Here is a 19178-nt window from a genome sequence, read left to right as displayed (position 1 = left end):
CACATGTTTCAGATGTGCCCTTTATCCTTCCAAAAACACATCTTTTCATTTTATCTAAACTGCCTGGATAGTAAAATTTTATTCTCTTGCCATAAAAAAGCTTTTATTATTAAAGCAATAAGGTGTAAGGAGAGGGAGATGACCATGGCAGAGCCTTTACGGTTTATTATATTGTTAATCACAGAGATAAAGTGTCATTTTATAAAAATGTTTCCACTGTCTTGATTCCTTTCTATAGAGGACTAATAATAACAATAATAAAAAGAATCAGAAAGGCACTTTAGCAGGAATAGATTTATCATTTTCTGCTCTGTGAAAGACTCTTCTTTAAATGTGGAGACAAGACACTGAGAGACAAAATGGCTTCATTTGGCAGCTCGAAGGAGCCACGTCGAGTCTGGTGTGCTTCATAAATAAAGATGCCGTGATGGGGAGCGGCCACAGGACTGTCAGTGGGTGAGAAGCTGGAGAGCAGAAGCTTCTGGCGGATACTGAGCAATGAAAGTAGGATTTCAATAGGAGCTGAACGAGATCAATCTGCAACAGCAGCCAGAGTCAGACGTTAGAGAGTTAAAACTAGGCTACATTTCATCTTCCTGAGCTGGCCTCAGGGAGGCCATAGTGAGAGAAACGGCCTGCGACTATCTGATCCCAGACGATTTTGCTTCAGGACCTTCTGGTGGACGAAGTGCTTCGGTGCGGAGCTTCCTTAACTCCTCGGCTGCCAAGCAGAACAAAGCAGGTGGAAAGCCTCAGGAAACAGACAGAGCCCCGCGCTTGCTGGCAGGACGATCACAGGGCAGAGCCTCCAGACCGCCGGCCCATTAGAGAGAAAGAGAATGTGGAGATGGCTGGGGAGGAAGGATTCTACCGAATGCCAAGGGGATGTTTCACCCCTCCTGGCCTGTAACAAACAGCTTAAAGCATGCGAATGAGGGCTTCCCTGGTGGCGCAGTGGTTAAGAAGCCGCCTGCCAATGCAGGGGACACGGGTTCGAGCCCTGGTCCGGGAAGATCCCACATGCCGCAGAGCAACTAAGCCCATGCGCCACCCACATGCCGCAGAGCAACTAAGCCCGTGCGCCACAACTACGGAGCCTGCGCTCTAGAGCCCGGGAGCCACAACTACTGAGCCTGCGAGCCACAACTACTGAAGCCTGCATGCCTAGAGCCCGTGCTCTGCAACAAGAGAAGCCACCGCAATGAGAAGCCTGCGCACCGCAACAAAGAGTAGCCCCCACTCGTTGCAACTAGAGAAAGCCTGCGCACAGCAACGAAGACCCAACACAGCCAAAAATTAAAAAAATTAAAAAAAAAAAGCATGCGAATGAGTGATAAGCCATAAAGCCAGACTTCCTGTTTAAAGAATTTCTATTTCTTTCACTAAAGAGAGAGGGTAATGTACAAACATTTCCCCCCACTGAGGGCTCTGCTCCTTACTACTGCATCAGGACTAAGAACTGTGACCATGGGAGGAACGCCAGCTGAACGCCCGGCAGCCTAGTCGCACCCAGGGGCCGCTATGTGGATCCTGAGCTGGGAGCGGGTACTGAAGGAAGAGGCCACCGGTACTGCCCAGGAGTTTAGGCATCTACATCCCTTGCCCTGGCTGAGAGGACTGTGCCCACCAGGTGGAGGGTAGAAAAACTCCCTTTATATACTTAGGGTGTACTCTACTGTTACCATGGGTACCATTTCTAGTCCAATCTCCCAAGTATTACCAGGAATTCTTGGGCCCAGGGCAAAACTAGTCAGGGGTTTCGGCCCACCCATTTCTCAACTATTGTTGCTGTCAACAAAGGTGTCCCTGGCATGACGGGCACAAATACATCAAGACTGTGTCTGGTTCTCTGTTCTTAGGGTCAGAAGGACGGGCAGCCCTAACACGACAGGTGCCTACAAATGGCGCCCATGCTCTTGCATGGCTGTCAATGCCCCGTTCCTCCTTTCTCTGTTCTGCTCCCTGAAGACTAGCAGAATACGCCACCCCAAATATGGCACTTTGGTATATTGATCATTGTGAGCTGTGGGCACGTGAAAAACAGCAAATGCAGGGACAGGCTTTCTCCGAACTCCCCTTTTCTGCTTAAAGACAGATTGTCTAAAAGGAACTCAGTTGTCATAAATTCCTTCTCCAGAAGTTTCACCAACCAGGGAGGATGTTGACTTTCGTCACAGGAGGGGAGACTAGAGAATGGGCACCACACTCAGCCGACTCTGTCACAAGCTATCATACCTCCACCTGTTCTTCTAAGGACCCATTCATCTTTCCTAAAAGTCATTTACTCTCCCCTCAGAGGCCTACACCCCCTCTCCCCTTTCCCTATGAAGATGGTATTTAATCCTGAGTTCCAGGCCACCTTGGGGAGTTCTTCATTTTCCCTGGGTCTCTCCCATGTGTACATGAGGCGTACATGTTAATCAACTTCTGTTTGTTTCTCTCTTGTTAACCTGTCTTTTATTACAGGGTCTCAGCCAAGAACCCAGAAGGGCAGAGGGAAAATATTCTTCCTCCCCCGCACGTCCATCCCGTCCCCACTCCTACGCCTGTCTGCTGGTTACTGCTCTCACTACCCACCAGTTTCCACGACTCCTCTTCCTTCACTTCCCACGTGATCACGTCCTCCCGAGTCTACCCCAGAAATCTCTCTCCTACCCAACTCCACTTGCCAATTTACCTCAGGCTCGTTATCAAGTAGCTGGCTATGCTCATTTATTTATGTTTTTTGTTGGGATTCCTGGGTCCGTTACCTTCTACTCTGTACACTTTTGCATTTCGGTTTCACAACAACTTGCGTTCTTCTTATAATTGGAATTCTTTTTCTGAATGCAGCAGTGATTGACAAATTGATCTAAAGATTTCTTGAATTCCATAGCGTTACGTGATAAACATATAAAACCCAACATACATGTCTACAGCCTGTCAGCTGGGGTTGGGACACAACTCTTTGAAGCTGCCTAGTAATCATGACTCTCAGGGTAACAGAGCGTCTCTAAGCATGAATCACTGTTAACATATACAGCAGAGTTACACCCCTCTGGCTGCCAGTGAATGTGGCAAGTGCACTCAATTTGCCAATCAGGTTGAGCCCATTTTCTCTCTATTTCTTTAATCAGAGGTAATATAACTTGTTAATGTTAATATCTCTTAGTCTGCACATTTTATATTGGAATTCGACAATGATTTAAATTACAGTTAATGAATATGTCATCACACTGTCCGAGGTGTGTTTCTGGAATGAGACACGAACAAATGTAGCATAAGGACTAACTCCCAACACTTGTAAAATCCTGGATTTCCTCACAGACGACACAGTTAATTGAAAAAACAAACAAACACAGACAGTGAATCCTTTTTCTTCTTGGAATTTAAAAAATGACATCACAGTTACAAAATCCTGCAAATTCTACAAATCCCACAACATCACATGTTCACCTGAAAAATCTGTATTCCTTGTATACCTCTATTTAGAATTTTACATATATTTTGCTTAATAATGTAATTTCTTATTTTTGCTGATTACTTTTTAGTTTTGTTTCTTTCCATGGAGATCACTATTCAGGGAAAGTAACTTACCTGTATTTCAGTTTCTATAGCTATAAAAGTGATATGACTTACCACCATCTCCTTTTTAAAAAAATAAAAAACCACCAAACTACATATACGGAAAAGAAAGCAAACTTCTACCTGTGGGTATTGACTGTCTTATAGCACAAGGGTACCAATGAAGGAAGTAACATTCTTCTCCATTTACCTCATTAAAAAAACTGGGAAATGTAGAAATCAGGATAAAATAAAACAAATTTCAAAATAAAACAAGGCAAAATCTCTCTTTGTTTCATACCCAAAATAGAGACAACCACTCTGAACACTGTTGCCTTTCCCTCCAATTTTGGGTGATGGGGGGCGTCTATGCAGAAGCCATCATCGTGACTGAACCTGAGTTAACTTAGGAACAGAAACTAGAGAAGACTGATGTGGCACAAAAAGTCATAGAAATGCCGGCCCACTTCCAACCCAAGGCAGCCAGGCCTAGCCTCCACTGCTCTGGCATCCTGGGGTCTCCTGAATTCCTTAGCTCTCCTGTGAAGAGGGGAGGGGAGAGAATGTGGACTTCTTGGTTTGGGCCAAAAGGCTCTCATCAGCCAGCATCTCCAGGCTCACTTGCTACCCCTCCTCTTTAGGACCTGACCTAGCCAGTGGCTTCCCAAATGGGGGGAACAAAGAAAACAGTAAACTGTACGTACTTACTTTTTTTTTTCTTTTGGCTGTGCCACGCGGCATGGGGGATCTTAGTTCCCCGACCAGGGATCGAACCCGTGCCCCCTGCATTGGGAGCGTGGAGTCTTAAATCACTGGACCACCAGGGAAGTCCCATGTACTTACTTTTTATTCTAAAAAGTAGACTTTCCTAATCTTTAGTACACAGATTAACCATAGCACACATATATGATTTATAAATAAGTTTTCTGGTTTGAGAGGGATGTGCTCAAAATTCATTTATTGATGGAATAAGACCCAGGGAATGCACTCCTCCTAGAGCACGCTGTGGTCTGTCTTATTTCTGGTTCCTTGTGTTGTTTCTTCTGCATGGAATCCTTTCTCCTGTCTCAGGCTGACAAATTCCTAGTCTCCCTTCAAAGACCAGCTCAAATGTCACCTCTGCGGTGGACCCTTCCCTAACCAGCCAGCCAGTGTTGATTTCCCCTCCTCCACGCCCAGCTCCATTGCAGTATTTGCCATCGTGCATTACACACTTGTTTCTGTCTTCACCCACTAGCCCCAGGGCTCTATTGGGTGGATGAATGAAGAGAGGGGAAGGGAAGGTAGAGAGAAGGCATGGCAAGACAGGAAAGGGGAAAGAGGGCTGATGTGGTGACAACTGTGGCCATTCAGAATCAGGGGTCCCTTTGCCTTACTTCTCTCTTCATCAGGCAGTAAACAGTAAAAAGTTGTGATGAAATATCCATATCTTACAGCTGGCATCTACTGCATAACTAAATAAACAGAAAGGTGGAACAGATTAACTTCCTCCCAGTGTCTTGGTAGAGAGGGAAAGACATTTACTAAATGCTTATCTGGAAGAGAAGAGAACCAGCCTAGATTGAACTTCTATCATGGGTCAGGCAAGAGATTTTCTAGAATAATCTGAGAAGTGCATATCTTGTCCATGAATCTTCACAAAACCCCTAGAAAGTGACAATAGTACACCTGTTTTGTAGCTGAGTAGAAGCTAAGAAACTCAACCATATTCAGAGCTAGAATACGCAGAGATGAGATTTAAACCCTATTCTGTCTAAATCTACACCCCATGCCTCCTAATTATGTTGTTAATAAACCTTGGAAAATGTCACTTTTGTCTGAATATGGCCTACTAAGAATCAAAGGTCACAGTCACTGGAAGGATAGTGTAACATACATATAGGGAATTGGCTATTCTATTATATTGGCCTCAGGTACAGTTTTTGTACACTTTGTTTCTGTCCTAGCTGACAAATTGTCCAAAATTTCTCCTTGGTCTCACTCTAAGAGACTACAGAATCTCACACTGCACTAATCTAATAAATAGAAATAAGCTCCAAGATCCATTCTGAAATTGTGATCTAGGATATTCTACTTCTCAAACTATAATGTATTTATATTTCTACTGATATATAGGAACAAATTTGTCTTATTTTCTCAGTGAAAATGGATTATACTGTAAATTCAAAACACACACACACAAATGATACATACTTTCCTTCTGGGATTGTATAGTTAGAACAATTTGGTTAATTCCTTTTTATATTTCTGTTCTATGACGAAAACTAACAATTCCTATTCAGGAGCATGTTACAAAGCTGGTTTGACAGGTAGCCTTCATTTGCTGAAAAGATTCAGAAATCTTTTCAGATGTCAAGCTGAAATCAGAATCAACTTCTTATCCTCCAGCTCTTCTTGTGGGTTTATTACTCTGCAAGAAGGCTACAGTGAAGGAAAGCTGTCTCCCAACGCTAAGTGTACCACTGACGTGACGTATAGAGGTAATCACACATGGAGCTCAGAAAAGATATTAATACAAGGCGCTATTTATGCTAGTTTCCTGGGGACTACACCAAACTAAAAAGGCCAGTTCTGTACTTTCTGTATTTATCAGCCTGCTCTTCCTTCATGTCGACTGATTCACTAGGTCCTTGCAGTGGCCCTGGGGAAACATCTAATGCAGAGAAAAACCTTGGGGAGGAAAGAAAATAGGAAAAGAGAAGCTTTCACCTCCAAAGAGCGAGTTACCCTTATTTAGAATGACACATAGTCACAAACAAGGCAAGATTTGAAATGCCCTGTACCATGGGGACTTGCCATAGACCCAGAGTCACAGGGACCTTGAGTTCCTCCCTGGCATAAGGTATTTACCCTTTTCATGATTTCAGAATGGGTCCTGGAGCTGATTTCTGTTTATTGGACTGGCGCAGAGTAAGGAAAAAGAGCCATTTTGGGCAGTTTGTCAGCTAGGACAGGGACCAAAACCCATACATATGGCTCTCTTGAGGCATAAATATATTTATTAGCCTCTTCTATTATTGTCTCTTGATATCCTTTGCAGGTATACGTTCATCTCAATAATGTGTGTTCTTTTAATATTCTGGGATAATCTCCAATACTGGGTGTTGGGAGAAGGAATGGGTTTGTTTAATTTCTACTGTACAGTACAAGTCACTAGCAGGTGGGCACTTAGAAAAACCATCTGTTGAGAAGAAAAGAGATTAGTCAGAAAGTTCTGTTTGCAATAGGTTTTGATCAATGGGAAGTATGTATTCCTTTCCAGAGCAGAAGGACGTAGAGACCTTGTATTAAATTTCTTTTAAAAACCATAAAAAAGTGTAACGCTAAACTCTTGATTTTGCCTGCGTCTCGTGTATAGGCTAAGGACCTGGCAAAATCTAGCAATCATTTAACACGTTGTTGATAATGTAATAGGGAACCGAAGTCCTGGTGAAGTTATCACATGACAATACTAAGTGGCTGCAAAGGTTCCTAACATCAGCTCTCCTACTGGTAATCCCGTGGTACACATCCCTTGTTGAATGGCACAGAGAAAAGCATCACTTTATTACTGGCCAACACACTGCTCCAGACACTCGATGCTCGTGGGCATGCTCAGAATGCTTACTGTTTCAGCCACGTGGTTTTACAAAGGAGGCTCAACTCATCACTCACGCTTACACCCACACCCTACACACACATGACTGAACTCAAAAACCCAGTTTGCTTGTTTTCACAGCATCTACTCTGTGACACAGATCTGATTCTAGGACCTGTTTTGCCTAATGAATATATTCCCGGTACTTACCTATCAGAGTAGACCGTCATAATTTCAATATTCTCCTAATTATGAGAGGGTAATTCAATGGTCAACAAGTATTTGCCCAACCACTACGGCCCCATAAGATTGCAAAAAGACCTTCTGTTGGGAACTCCCTGGCGGTCCAGTGGTTAGGACTCCACACTTCCACTGCAGGGGGCCCGGGTTCTATCTCTGGTCGGGGAACTAAGATCCTGCAAGTGGCACAGTACGGCCAAAACAAAATCAAAAACAGAAACAAAAACAAAAACCTTCTGTTGTCATTCAATTTAAATAGCACAAGGGCAGGCGCACCTGAAGATGTCACTGGCATCAGAGTAGGTGGATATATACCATGTATAGCCAGGAACACCAAGTAATACTGCTGCTTGACTAAAGCCCGAGGAAAATAATAATCCCCCAAAGAGACACTTAATGGAACAATTCCCCTCTGTATTTATCTTCACGTGCCTCAGATCTTCAACCTAATCCCAGTCCCCACTGTGATACCTGGTTTTATTGCAAAATGAGAAAAAAGACTCAGGTAGAGACAGAATGGTGAAGGAAAGTGATGGCCTGTCACCAGCTACAGCCTTCAGTTCTTAATTTTTCCATTTTCTCCTAAGGACTGACTTGAATTCCATAATGAAAAATAGACAAAGAAGCAAAGCCCTCAATTTTCTACACTTCAGTGTAATTGTTTTTGCTGGTCTTAAGGAAACAAAAATGTAATTTGACCTTTAAAATGTGTAGCTAGAAGGTTTATGTTTCAGGAGGTATGGGAAAAAATATCTTGCGACTGCACTGATGTGAAAAGAGAAGACACTATGGCTGTGTTCTGAGGTACGTACCTGATCTGGGCATGTAAAGGAAATCTCCCCCCTCGGGTCTGCAGTGGTGCGTAGGAGGGCGGCTGGGGGAGGGGCAGAGAGGCACTCAGGTGTGTTGCAAAGGGAGGACTCTTCATCCTCTGCTCACGAGCTACAGCAGACCATGCAGAAGGGGCTGTGCAATCTTCCTCTCCCTTTCCTCGCACCCAGGCTTTCTCAGCCTTACCGATACCTTGGACCAGATCATTCTTTGTTGGGGGTGGTGGTGGAGCGGGGGATGCCGTCCTGTGCATACGAGGATAAGGAGTGGCACCCCTGGCCTCTGCCTACTATATGCCAGTAGCACTACCTCTCCACAGCTGTGATAACCCAAAATATTTCCAGACATGCCAACTGTCTCCTGGGGGGCAAATTCAGCTGGCTGCAAACACTGCTCTAGCCCCAGACATATCACCTCCTCTGCAGGATTCTCAATCCATGGTTTTCAACCGCAAATGCACAAGAGAATCACCTGGGGTTCTCTAAAAACAAAAAAACCCTCTTTCTGGGTTCACTTATGCCCAGTGAAATCAGCATCTCTCGGGGTGGTACCGAGGCAAAGGATGACCACAGAGCTCTGAGAGTGTGTAATTACAGTGCAGACATATACACTTTGGTATGGAGAGAAGTACATATTAATTTACAGACATCATCTTTCAGTCAACGTTCAGTTACTCATAAAGAGAACAAACAAAAAACCCAAAGAGCACAGAAAAACCAGGCTTTTAGCATTGTATGGAAAGCCAGGTATTAAAAAAAAAGCAGCTAAAAGTTTAGGGAATTTTGGGGGGAGGGAGGAAACAACCAACAAAGAAAGAATCCTGCTATGTGATCAATCTGCGAAAGTGAAGAAAAATGGTCTTATTTGGACTCAAACTGAAGTAGTTCCAAGGCTGCACGCTCCAAGAATTTGATATTATTTGGGTACCCAAGGAACAGTAAAGTGGGAATATGGGACAGATTGTTGCTTGGCTTGTTCTGAAATGCAAGAGCCCCACTGGCAATTTCTTCTTTGGGAGGTCTTCTCGAGTTTATATTCCAGAAAAAGACACAATATTTAAAATGTCACAGCAATGATATCTGGTCGGTGTGTGGCGCCACCCTGCTGACCACCCTGGTGGTCTGTGTGTGATTCTGCTTGGATACCAACAGGGCTGTAGTAGCAGATAAAGAGCCCTCCTCTGGAGTGGGATTTGAGGGATGCAGAAGAAGATATACTTATCTCAAAATTGCTTTTTCTTGAACCTGCAATTCTCACTTTTAGAGTTATTCTTTTGGCTGGTGGAGAGTCTCAACAGACTGTCAACTTTGGTTAACATGCAAATCTGTCACTTTGGGATGGATGACACATGGTCATCAAAAGGATGAGGTTACCATTACACGAAAACGAGTTTCAGTCGTTAAAAGGAAGGAAAGGAAAAGGATACAGGGAGTCTGCTACAAGGTCCTATGGCGTAGTGAGTGGGGTCACGGGGAGGAGCCCCTAGCCTGTAGGGGGCAGTAGGAGGCTCACCTGCCTTTGCTGGAAGGGAGGAAACTCCAAGATGGAGGGTAAGTCGGCAGAGAAAGGGGAGGTGGGGGAGGGCTTCGGGTCGGGAGAGCTGGGAAACTCCTGACCCACTTCCAATTTCCTGGCACTGCTTCAAGAGAAAATAAACACCGACAGGGTCCAGGAACACTTCTGGCCCCTTTTTTACAGAAGGCATGCTTTGACTGATGTCCCTTTCCTTTTTGAAAGCAAAGCAGCCTAAAAATATTATCCCCTCCAGACCCCATTACCCCAGCACACACCCTAACCCTCTGGCTTGTTACCATCTTCTGTCTTCTTTAGGAGTGCTTTTAATTAGACGTTAAATTGACAATAGCACCTAACAATTTTTACAGCTCTATTTTGGAATCCTTTCTCCCCCAGCATATGGAAAAACTATCAAGTATTACTCTCCTTCCTCAATGTTTTTTGAATTTAATGTTTTATTGCTCATTTGAAGCCGTCAACATCAACTTGGCCATGCACACACACAGATTTGTGGTGAGAAGCTAGACTAGTTTGCACACAAAGCAATTAAACCTGGCAGCTATGATTCGAAAGGATGAATATTTTCCAGTTGTGGTAGGGGCCAATCATATAGGAAAGAAACCAGCTGTTTCATGTTAGTTCCTGATGTGACTTTTCACATAGACGCTCATGTTGCAAAATTTATTTTCTGTGAAGACATACTGTGAGGGCATTGTGTCATCTTTGTTCCCCTCTTAAATCCCCAGTTCTTTCTGGAAAAATGAGAAGGAGTCATCTAATGGTCATTTGGCCCTGTGTAACTGTGTCCTGGTTAAGTGCCAACTCTGATATTATAATTTAGCTACTTAATGGTTTTCTTCAGTAACATATTGAGCAAAATATTCTTCACAGCCAGATTAGGAAGGACAAGCATTTCCTTCATTTCACTCAGATATCCGCTCACTCTGTACTGAGCATATGCAGACAAGGGTTTTCTCCCAACCTCACACAATCATCATTCCCATGAATTCCAGTGGGATCTGGGGGAAATTTAGTCACGCAGGATTCACCTCCTGAAGTTGGTGCTTTGGTAGCAAAGTGAATGTGGAGAATTTTTTTACCAAGAGTGTCTATATTTCTAAACTACACGCACCGCCTATTGAGTGCTTAGGTGAGAGAATGGGGTGGCCCAGAGGAAAGGGAGGAGAACCTGCAGGGGGATGTATGCCACCTCCCTGTCGCCTGTGCACCAGATGAGTCAACATCTGCCTCAGAACCAGCACTCTTTCTGGAAATCTCCAGAGGACTCCACATCCTCCAAATCTGGATATACTTTACGATGTTACCCTGAGGTTTCCATTCTATTAAATGAATAGGGCTGTATTCAAAATTCTCTCTAGTGCCTAGAGTTTGTGATTTCACCACCACTGGGAAAGCTTCATTTTTTAAGCATTTAAGCTGCCTTCTTCGATTCCGTGACCCGCTCTTTTTCAAGAGCACCACAATCCCTAAAATCCATTCTTTGCTCCTCAGAAAATTAGAGAGAGGCTTAATTCAAGTACATCACGCTGTTGCCTGGGCTGCAGGCTTAATTGGAACAGAGGCAAAGTTTTTCCCTCTGGCATAAATGCATGTAAATTGTTGATAAAAAATAGTTTTATTTTTAAGTTAGCATTTATGTAATTATTTGGGGATCATTTTAATGAAGGGTTAGGTCAGAAAACAAGTGGTGGTGTTTTCTCATTTTGCAGCAATAGAATATAGTTGATCTAAATTTTTTCTTCTTCAGTTTGGAGGAAAAGTTCCATTCTGTCAAGTAGGTGACTTTTAAAGAGCCGTATTGCTTGGCAGGGCTCATTCAGAAGTGATCCTTCACATCAGTTTAAAACACAAAATGAATTACAAGCAGAGACAAGATACACAACTTCCCTGGGTGCTGACCTTTCTGGCCTCACACTTCCAGCTCTTGAGGAGTAAAGCACTCAAAGAATCTGTTCTAAATCTCAAAATGTCTCGTGAGCCATGTGATGTTCATTTTACTAAGGAAATAAAATAAAATAAAAAATAAAAGTATTCAGAGCAGCTGGAGGAGAGAGGTAATTTGAGGTCATTGCTACACTTTGTCAATTAGTGTGTGAGTCACTCAGTTGGAAGGTATCATACAGGGGCCTCAGAGGAAGAGTTTATTCTAAAACGCCACACAAAAGGACAAGACAGAGTGGTCTTCTGTGAGCAGCTCACTAATGCCTCCAGACAGAGGCTGGCAAACTACGACCCCCATGAGCCAGAGATGGCCCACTGCCTCTCTGCATGATGTCTGGCTGCTTCCACGCCACCACAGCAGGCCTGAGTAGGTGCAGTCAGACCTTACCACCCGTAAAGCTCAAGATTTTTACTAGCTGGCCCTTTACAGGTGAAGTGGGCTGACTCTGGCTCTCGATGTTGAGATGTTGAGTGTGCTTTTATATATTAGGGTAGCTTAAGGATAAATTGTAAAAGTCATGTAACTGTAAAATTTAAAAACCAATGATGATGATGATAATAATAACACCTTTTATTTGTATAGCATCTTTACCTTCTCCAAGTACTTTCAAACGCATTCTCGGAGTTTGCTTTGAACAATTAGTGAGGTTATAATCTATTCAAACAGAGAAGTGTTCCACGGAGGTTGAGATGGTGTGACTGGGTGGAGGGTAAATGATTCCTCACTGAATAACTGAAGGAGATGGCTTTCTTTCAAGTCCCTGGTGTCTTATGCACTCTTGGAATCTCACATTATATGTAGCAGATGGTTTAAAGTTCAAGAATTTTAGATTAGGTTAGCGCTCGGCGTAATCCTTAGTTTTACGCAACCCTACAATCAGCAAAAAAGCACATCAGTGTCAAGGAGAGGACTTAGAATGGGAAGAATATGCGGAAGATGTGATCAAATTCTAGAATCACAGGACGCCAATATAGGGAACGTGTTATGTGAGCCTGGGCATTCTGGACATGTGTTTTCTTTGTTCTGTATTTTCTTCTTTAACACCATGTTTTCTCCCGGGAACCATGGCTCTTCAAGTCTCAGTTCATGGAGTTCATGAACTAACTAACTCTGTGGTAGGCACATGACTCCGGCCTGGCTAGTGGGAAACCTCTGTTGCTCTAGCCACAGGGATTGGTTTACTGACAGATACATGACCCAAGCCAGCCAATGGGAATTAGGCCTTTTGGACTTTTTGTTGGAACTACTGGAAACGAAGCCCTCTCTCAGATCACAGGGGCTAAAGATTATGAAAGCTTGGAGCTGCCAGCGTGTCATCTTGGCTGCTACTTGGAGACAGTACCTAAGAATGAAGCCAAGAATAAGAAGAACCAGGAGATTGTGGGAGACATTGCAAGAGGAAAGGAGGCAGAGACAGAAAAATTGAATCCTGATAACATATTGGGCTTAGAACCAAATTTGCCTAAAGGAATCTCCTGGAATTTTCATGTACATCAGTCAATAAATCCTCTTTTCTCATTAACTAGTGTGACTTGAGTTTCTGTCACTTGAAAGTGAAAGCGTCCTGATGGATACACTGGTAACATTTTTCTGCTGATAATAACTTAACCTTTTTACTAAGAGGTATTTCATTCCAGTTGTGGACATGAGCAAAAGCATAGGGCTGAAAGAAATGTCTCCCATCAAAATCCATTGCAGAGCAGGGCAGGGCAGGACCAAAACCACACTGGTGTACCATTTCTTAATTCCAGTCTTAAAGATACCCAAGAATGGGGTTCTATCACTAAGCTTATGTAAGACGTTTCTCAGTTTTGTTAAGGGAGTTTTTCTTATTTTATGATGATATCAGGCTGGAAAATATTTTCTTCTGAGTAGCATTCATGATGTCAACCTTCCAAAGATTTGTCAAAAATATCATTTTTGACGTTTTGTTCTTTGTTGAGGTTGTGTTCTACATCATTCATATACTTTAGGGCCAACTTCAAACTCCAATGAATTATGTCTATCGGGTTTCTCTTTATTCCAACATTTTCTCATCTTTTTTATTCCCAAGATATATGCATCTGTCTGCAGGGCTTAAGAAAATCTGCTGAAGTGTTGTTCTGTGATGTTTATGGATTAAATAAACAACATTTTCCATCTGATGTCTCTACCTATAGGAATAGCTGAAGTGCCATAAATTTATAGTTTCTAAGTCAAATTACTCACCAGTTGTGTAATTCGGCAAAGGCAGCTTTGATCTTCTTCACTGAACTATCCACTTCCTCCTTGATCATGACGCGATATCTAGTTAGAGACACAGTGCAGCGTTGCAAATCCTTCACCGATTTCTCAATATTTGGGCCTAAAATTAACGTCAAGAGAAAGCATGTTAAAGCGAGCACTTTATTTTTTCATTTTTGAGCTAAACAACAACAAAAGCAACTAACTCACCCCCTTCCAATAAAAAGAGAGAGATTTGTCTTTTGTTTTCAAATGGAAAGAAAAGTTCCTTTAAGAGAATGTTTATAACCCAGACTGGGTGGTGTGTGGCCCCTGAGACAGCTGGGATCTCACCAGTGGGCTCTCTGGATGGGCCATTTGGGGCACATGTGTCTCCTCTGCCCTTTGGAAAGAGGCTCTGATCATTATGTTCTATTGCAAACTGTAGTTTCTTAGAATCTGATAACGTCTAAAGACCATTTGTGCTGCTGGCTCTCTGTATAGACACCACTCTGCGTGGTTTAAAGCCAGCAGGGCTTTTGGAAGAGGAAAATGACAGAGAGGTTGAGAGAGGTACAAATGAGCTAGAGAGAGGACAGAGCATCGCTGCCAGGTACCTGGCTCTGGCCCCATCAGTCCTGAGCCAGGCCTGTAATTATAGCAGCAGCACTTAAAGCAGCTCTGTGGGTGCCAATCTTGCCTGATTTCCTGAAACTGTCGCTAGGGTTTACAGACAGTGCAGAGCAAACAGGCAAATTGTACTTATCCCAACAAGGGCATGTTTCTTAGAAGAAAGAAATCTCTCTCAAGAAAAGTGAGAAGGTATAATCAAACCCAAGCCAAGGAAATCAGATGCAACTGAGGCTGAACGAGAAGAGTATTATTTAATCTTCTGGCAGTCAGAAAGGAAGTGATTTAGCTCCTTTCATTTTTAATACCAGTTATGTGTAAAGTATATCAAAGCTCAGAAAGTGATAAAAATATAATGTGTCAAATATAAAACCCTCTTTCAGTGTATACTGTCTGCAAGTCCTAATACAGAACTGAATTTACGTGAGGATGGTCATATCAGAAGAAGACACAGCAGCCTCTAAACTCATCTTCATTCAGTGCAAGTTCAGCACTTACAAACTCACATATTGGGGAAACATTCAGCCTTCACATTGCTAAAAGAGTTCCTGCATTAACATTTGCTTTATAGGATGTAAGGGGAGAAAGTATTTGTGGTGCAAATTTATCCATGCCTACAAAGAGAAGAACGGCCACAGAGGGGCAGAAAAAGGGGATATAATTCCACTTAAACATTCAAGACCTTTAATTAACAATGAAGGAATCACATCTGGCTTTCAATCTATGTGGCTCACAGAAAGAAATGCAATTTCATGTGTATCTCTCTTCACTAAGCAGCATCTTTTGGAAAGTTCTGTCATTCGGGTACTCCTCTGTGTGTACAAAATATGTTGAATCATTTGTGCAAAAGAAATCACTTTACCTCTTTTCTTTGCCAACTCATCTGGCTTTATTTCAAGATGAGCTGCAGGGGCATTGGACTTAACAGGAGAAGTTTTTGCCTTAGGCTTGCTTGGGTTACAAGGCTGCTCAGCTGACCAGTGTAGGCCATCTGACCCCTCTGGTGTTCCATGTATAGGTTTGGGGTTCCCATCTAAGGATAGTTTCTGTTGCAGTGGTCTGTTGCCTTCTGTAAGAAAACACCAAATAATGACTGTGAAGTGATAAACTAAAAACACTGATGATAAAGTGATGGGGGATGCCGCGATTTTTGTTTTTGTTTACATGTTGGCAATAGTGCCTTTCACTGCAAAGTCAAGAAACTGTTTTAATAGATGCCCCAGGAGATGAAAGGATATACTGGAAAGAACCTTGTACTTGGAGTTGCAAGAGCTGGGTGGGTGTTTTGGCTCCAGTAATTACTTGCAGAGTGACCCCAGACGAGCCACTTATCTCTGAGCCTTAGTTTCCTCACCCATAACCACCCAGGAAGGTCATTAGGAGCCTTACATGAGGTGAACAGTTTGTTTTCCCCCATTCAGTAAAGGCTTAGGCGTCTTTAAGTATGATTTCATATTGAGGCTATAAAACCATAGCCCTCCCATCTCCAAGTGCTACATCAGTGTCTTGTGGTATTTTATTCAGAATTAATGAAGGCAAAAGAGTGACTGGAGATAGGGCAAGAATGTAGTGACAACAGGTTCTATGATCATTTCATCTAATTTATGGAAGGATTAAATCAGGAAACATCATCACAGTAACTCAACTATATTTAAAATCTAGGGAGTCAGATTCTCTCTGGAGAATCTTTAACAGATGTGGCAATAAATTAAGCAGCGCATTGCTTTCGGCGTCTTTTAAAGGTAGGTTCCTATTTAGTTATTGCTGGAGTGAATTAAATGGCACCTTAGTGGCCTGAAAAGGAAATGTATCACCATTAACATCTTACTCACAACCAGAGAGAGTTTTGGGTGTGAGAAAAGGGGAAGCCGGCATGCTTTTGCAGGTCAGGTTCTTAGAGAAAGCTGGGTGTAGTGGAAAGAGTGCAGGTTTGGGACCTTCTGATCTTCCCGATGTCTGGATGACCCTGTAGGAATGACTGCACTTCTCTAGCCAACTGCAGCTTATACCCAAACAGAGCACAGTGTCATCTCTGTGACGCCCAGCCCCCTTTCAGATAGTCACCCTGCCTCACTTCTCTCTACTCCGTGGTGCCTCGTAAAAACTTAGTGCATTATACTCTAACACAGGGTTTCCATGTCTGTCCCTTCCTTGCAGAGGCTATGACACGCTTGAAGGCAGGTGCTAAAATCATATTCGTTTTTGAAGCTCCAGTACTTGTGTCTAGCTCAATAGCTATCTGTAGAATTGTGACTGAATTAAAGTACTCTTAAAATGATTGCATAGGAAAAAAACAAGAAACAAAGAATACCTTTCCTGACACTGTCACAAACATTACAGAGACTACACTTGGAAAGTACAAAAGAATACGATCTGGTCCTCTTCAATTTGATTTTAGACATTTGCCCATTTATGATGGGTAAATTTGACTTTAGTTGAATCCATCATTTACTACCTATATATCAAAAAGGCACAGCATATGTTTTTATGGGCTGAACACTGAGTGCCCTTTAAAATTTACTTAAAGGGAAGTTACAGCATCCAATGAAATGTTCAGCCCAGGTGGTGAACAAAGTAAATAAGTACTGAAAACATCATTTCCTCCAGTAATAAAACATTTAAATGGTAGTATACAATTTTATCTTTAGTTATACTGAAGTTTGGAACTTCCCTGTAGAGCAGTAGTTGTCAAACTTTAGTGTGCATGAGTTTTCCCCTAGTACTTACTGCAAATGCAAATTCCCCAACACCTCCTCCAGAGATTTCGATTCAGAAGTAGATCCAGGATTCAACTTCCTAGGTATTTCTGTTGGGGTGGAGATGGGTGGTACCTAGGTAGTACCACCCACCAGGAGAAACTCTACTGTGAAAGATGAAAAAGTAATTTTTTTTTTTTTGGCCATGCCCCGTGGCATGTGGAATCTTAGTTCCCTGACCAGGCATTGAAGCTGTGCCCCACTGCAGTGGAAACGTGCAGTCTTAACCACTGGACCATCAGGGAAGTCTCGAAAAACTAATTTTATGATGAATCTATAAATGTTTTGTTAAAAGTAATTAAGTATAGGCTGGTTCCACCTCACTCCCTCTCTAAATCGTAGCTGAGATTCAGGCTTGATGAAACATTATAAATTGAGAATTTAAAATACAGCTCATTGTACATAGTATAGTAAATTACTGTTATTCTTGAAAGTAAGGGGATTTCTATTATAGCCTAGTGGAAATTATGACCTTAGAACAGAGGAAAATATTATTCTGTTGAATGCAAAAGCATTTTAAATGGAAGACAAGCACGCAAATAAGCTTGGGCTCATTAACCTAGAGCTGAAAATATTTTGTTTGTGTATCAGAGAACTGATATGTGGGTTACTGGTTCATTTCATCATTCATCCAAAAACTATTTATTGAGAAATTTGAGTAGTAGTATTTTTTAGGTCCTGAAAAGCTGTCTCATTGGTGAGGTCATTGAATGCTGGAAAGATCTGAATTCTCAAAGACTACTTGGATATATTTGCACACTGGCTGTACAGATCGGTCTCCAAATATAGTAAAACTCTAGGACTCTTTCAGATGAAAATTGGTGGAGAGTTATAGAACCATAATAGAATTAGGTTCATCTTGACCACAAATCCGGATATTTCTAGCAACAGAATAACCAGAGTTCAGAGATATTTCTAGCAACAGAATAACCAGAGTTCTTTCCTGGATACAGTGATTTTCCTCTAACATTATGGGCTAGAAGTACCATCAGTTTTCTACCTTTCTGGAATCCACTTGTAAACTTCAATAGACTATAGTTGACTTGGAGTTGATTCATATCACTGTGCATTAAGGTAGCCACTAGCCACATGTGGCTGTTGAACACTCGAAATATGGCTTGTCTGAATCAAGTAAGTGTAAATTACACACTGAAATTTGAAGACTCAGTACAAAAAAAGAAGAATTAAAAATATTCCTTTGATAATTAAAAAAAAATTGATCACATGTCAAAATGATTTTGGGAATGTTGTTAGATAAGATATATTACTCAATTTAATTCACCTGCTTCTTTTTTACTTTTTTAATGTGTCTACTAGAAAATTTAAAATTACATATATAGCTCACATTATATTTCTATTGAAAAGCACTAATATATACCAAAAGAAGCATGAGATTGTTGGTCTCTCTAGACTAAGAGAGTATTGATTTTAGTGAAACCTTAAAATATCCTCTGCAATTTCTACATGAGAAAAGTAGAGACAGTGATGTATTATCTTGTTCATCATTACATGCTTGGTGCCTTGTGAGTATATGATGAATACTGAATGGATGCATGAATGATTGAATCAGCATTACTTTGGTACTGTGCATGCATGGGGCCTTTCCAATTATAGGGAGCCTAGTTTGATATGAGTCTCTGGCTGTGTCTTTATCCTATAGTCATCAAATACTTGAACCAAAGTAGCGACATCTTGGAAAGAAAAGTTCTCTCTGGAAACACCCATCTGCCCAGATTTCAATAAAAATTGTATACATTCTAATTTAATCCTTGTCCATGTATTTAAAAAATTGCTCCTAGAAGCTTATGTGTTTTTGAATCTATTACCTAAGCCTTCCTTTTATTAAAAATACTTATCAAATTCCAATATTTATATAACTTCTTGAGTATGGTTCTGGTTTCTGATTCAATTTAACTCAACA

The 19178-nt window shown here is 41.9% G+C and overlaps 1 protein-coding gene across 6 annotated transcripts in view; it reads right to left on the bottom strand.

The window, feature by feature from the left end:
- The window catches only part of SPATS2L (spermatogenesis associated serine rich 2 like), a 171330-nt gene that overhangs the window by 21720 nt on the left and 130432 nt on the right, over nucleotides 1–19178 (bottom strand). For 5 of the 6 annotated variants that reach the window (XM_059928425.1, XM_059928424.1, XM_059928423.1 and 2 more), the window contains 2 exons: nucleotides 15364–15570; nucleotides 13878–14013 (listed from right to left, as the gene is read on the bottom strand). In XM_059928425.1, coding sequence (XP_059784408.1) covers nucleotides 13878–14013; nucleotides 15364–15570 — 343 coding nt within the window. The remainder of the gene's footprint in view (nucleotides 1–13877; nucleotides 14014–15363; nucleotides 15571–19178) is intronic. The other variant, XM_059928428.1, reaches the window with a different exon arrangement.

Source organism: Balaenoptera ricei, chromosome 7 (genome assembly GCF_028023285.1).
Source record: "Balaenoptera ricei isolate mBalRic1 chromosome 7, mBalRic1.hap2, whole genome shotgun sequence".
NCBI lineage: Eukaryota > Metazoa > Chordata > Mammalia > Artiodactyla > Balaenopteridae > Balaenoptera > Balaenoptera ricei.
Note: the sequence above shows the minus strand (reverse complement) of the source record. Positions and strands in the feature narration are given on the sequence as shown.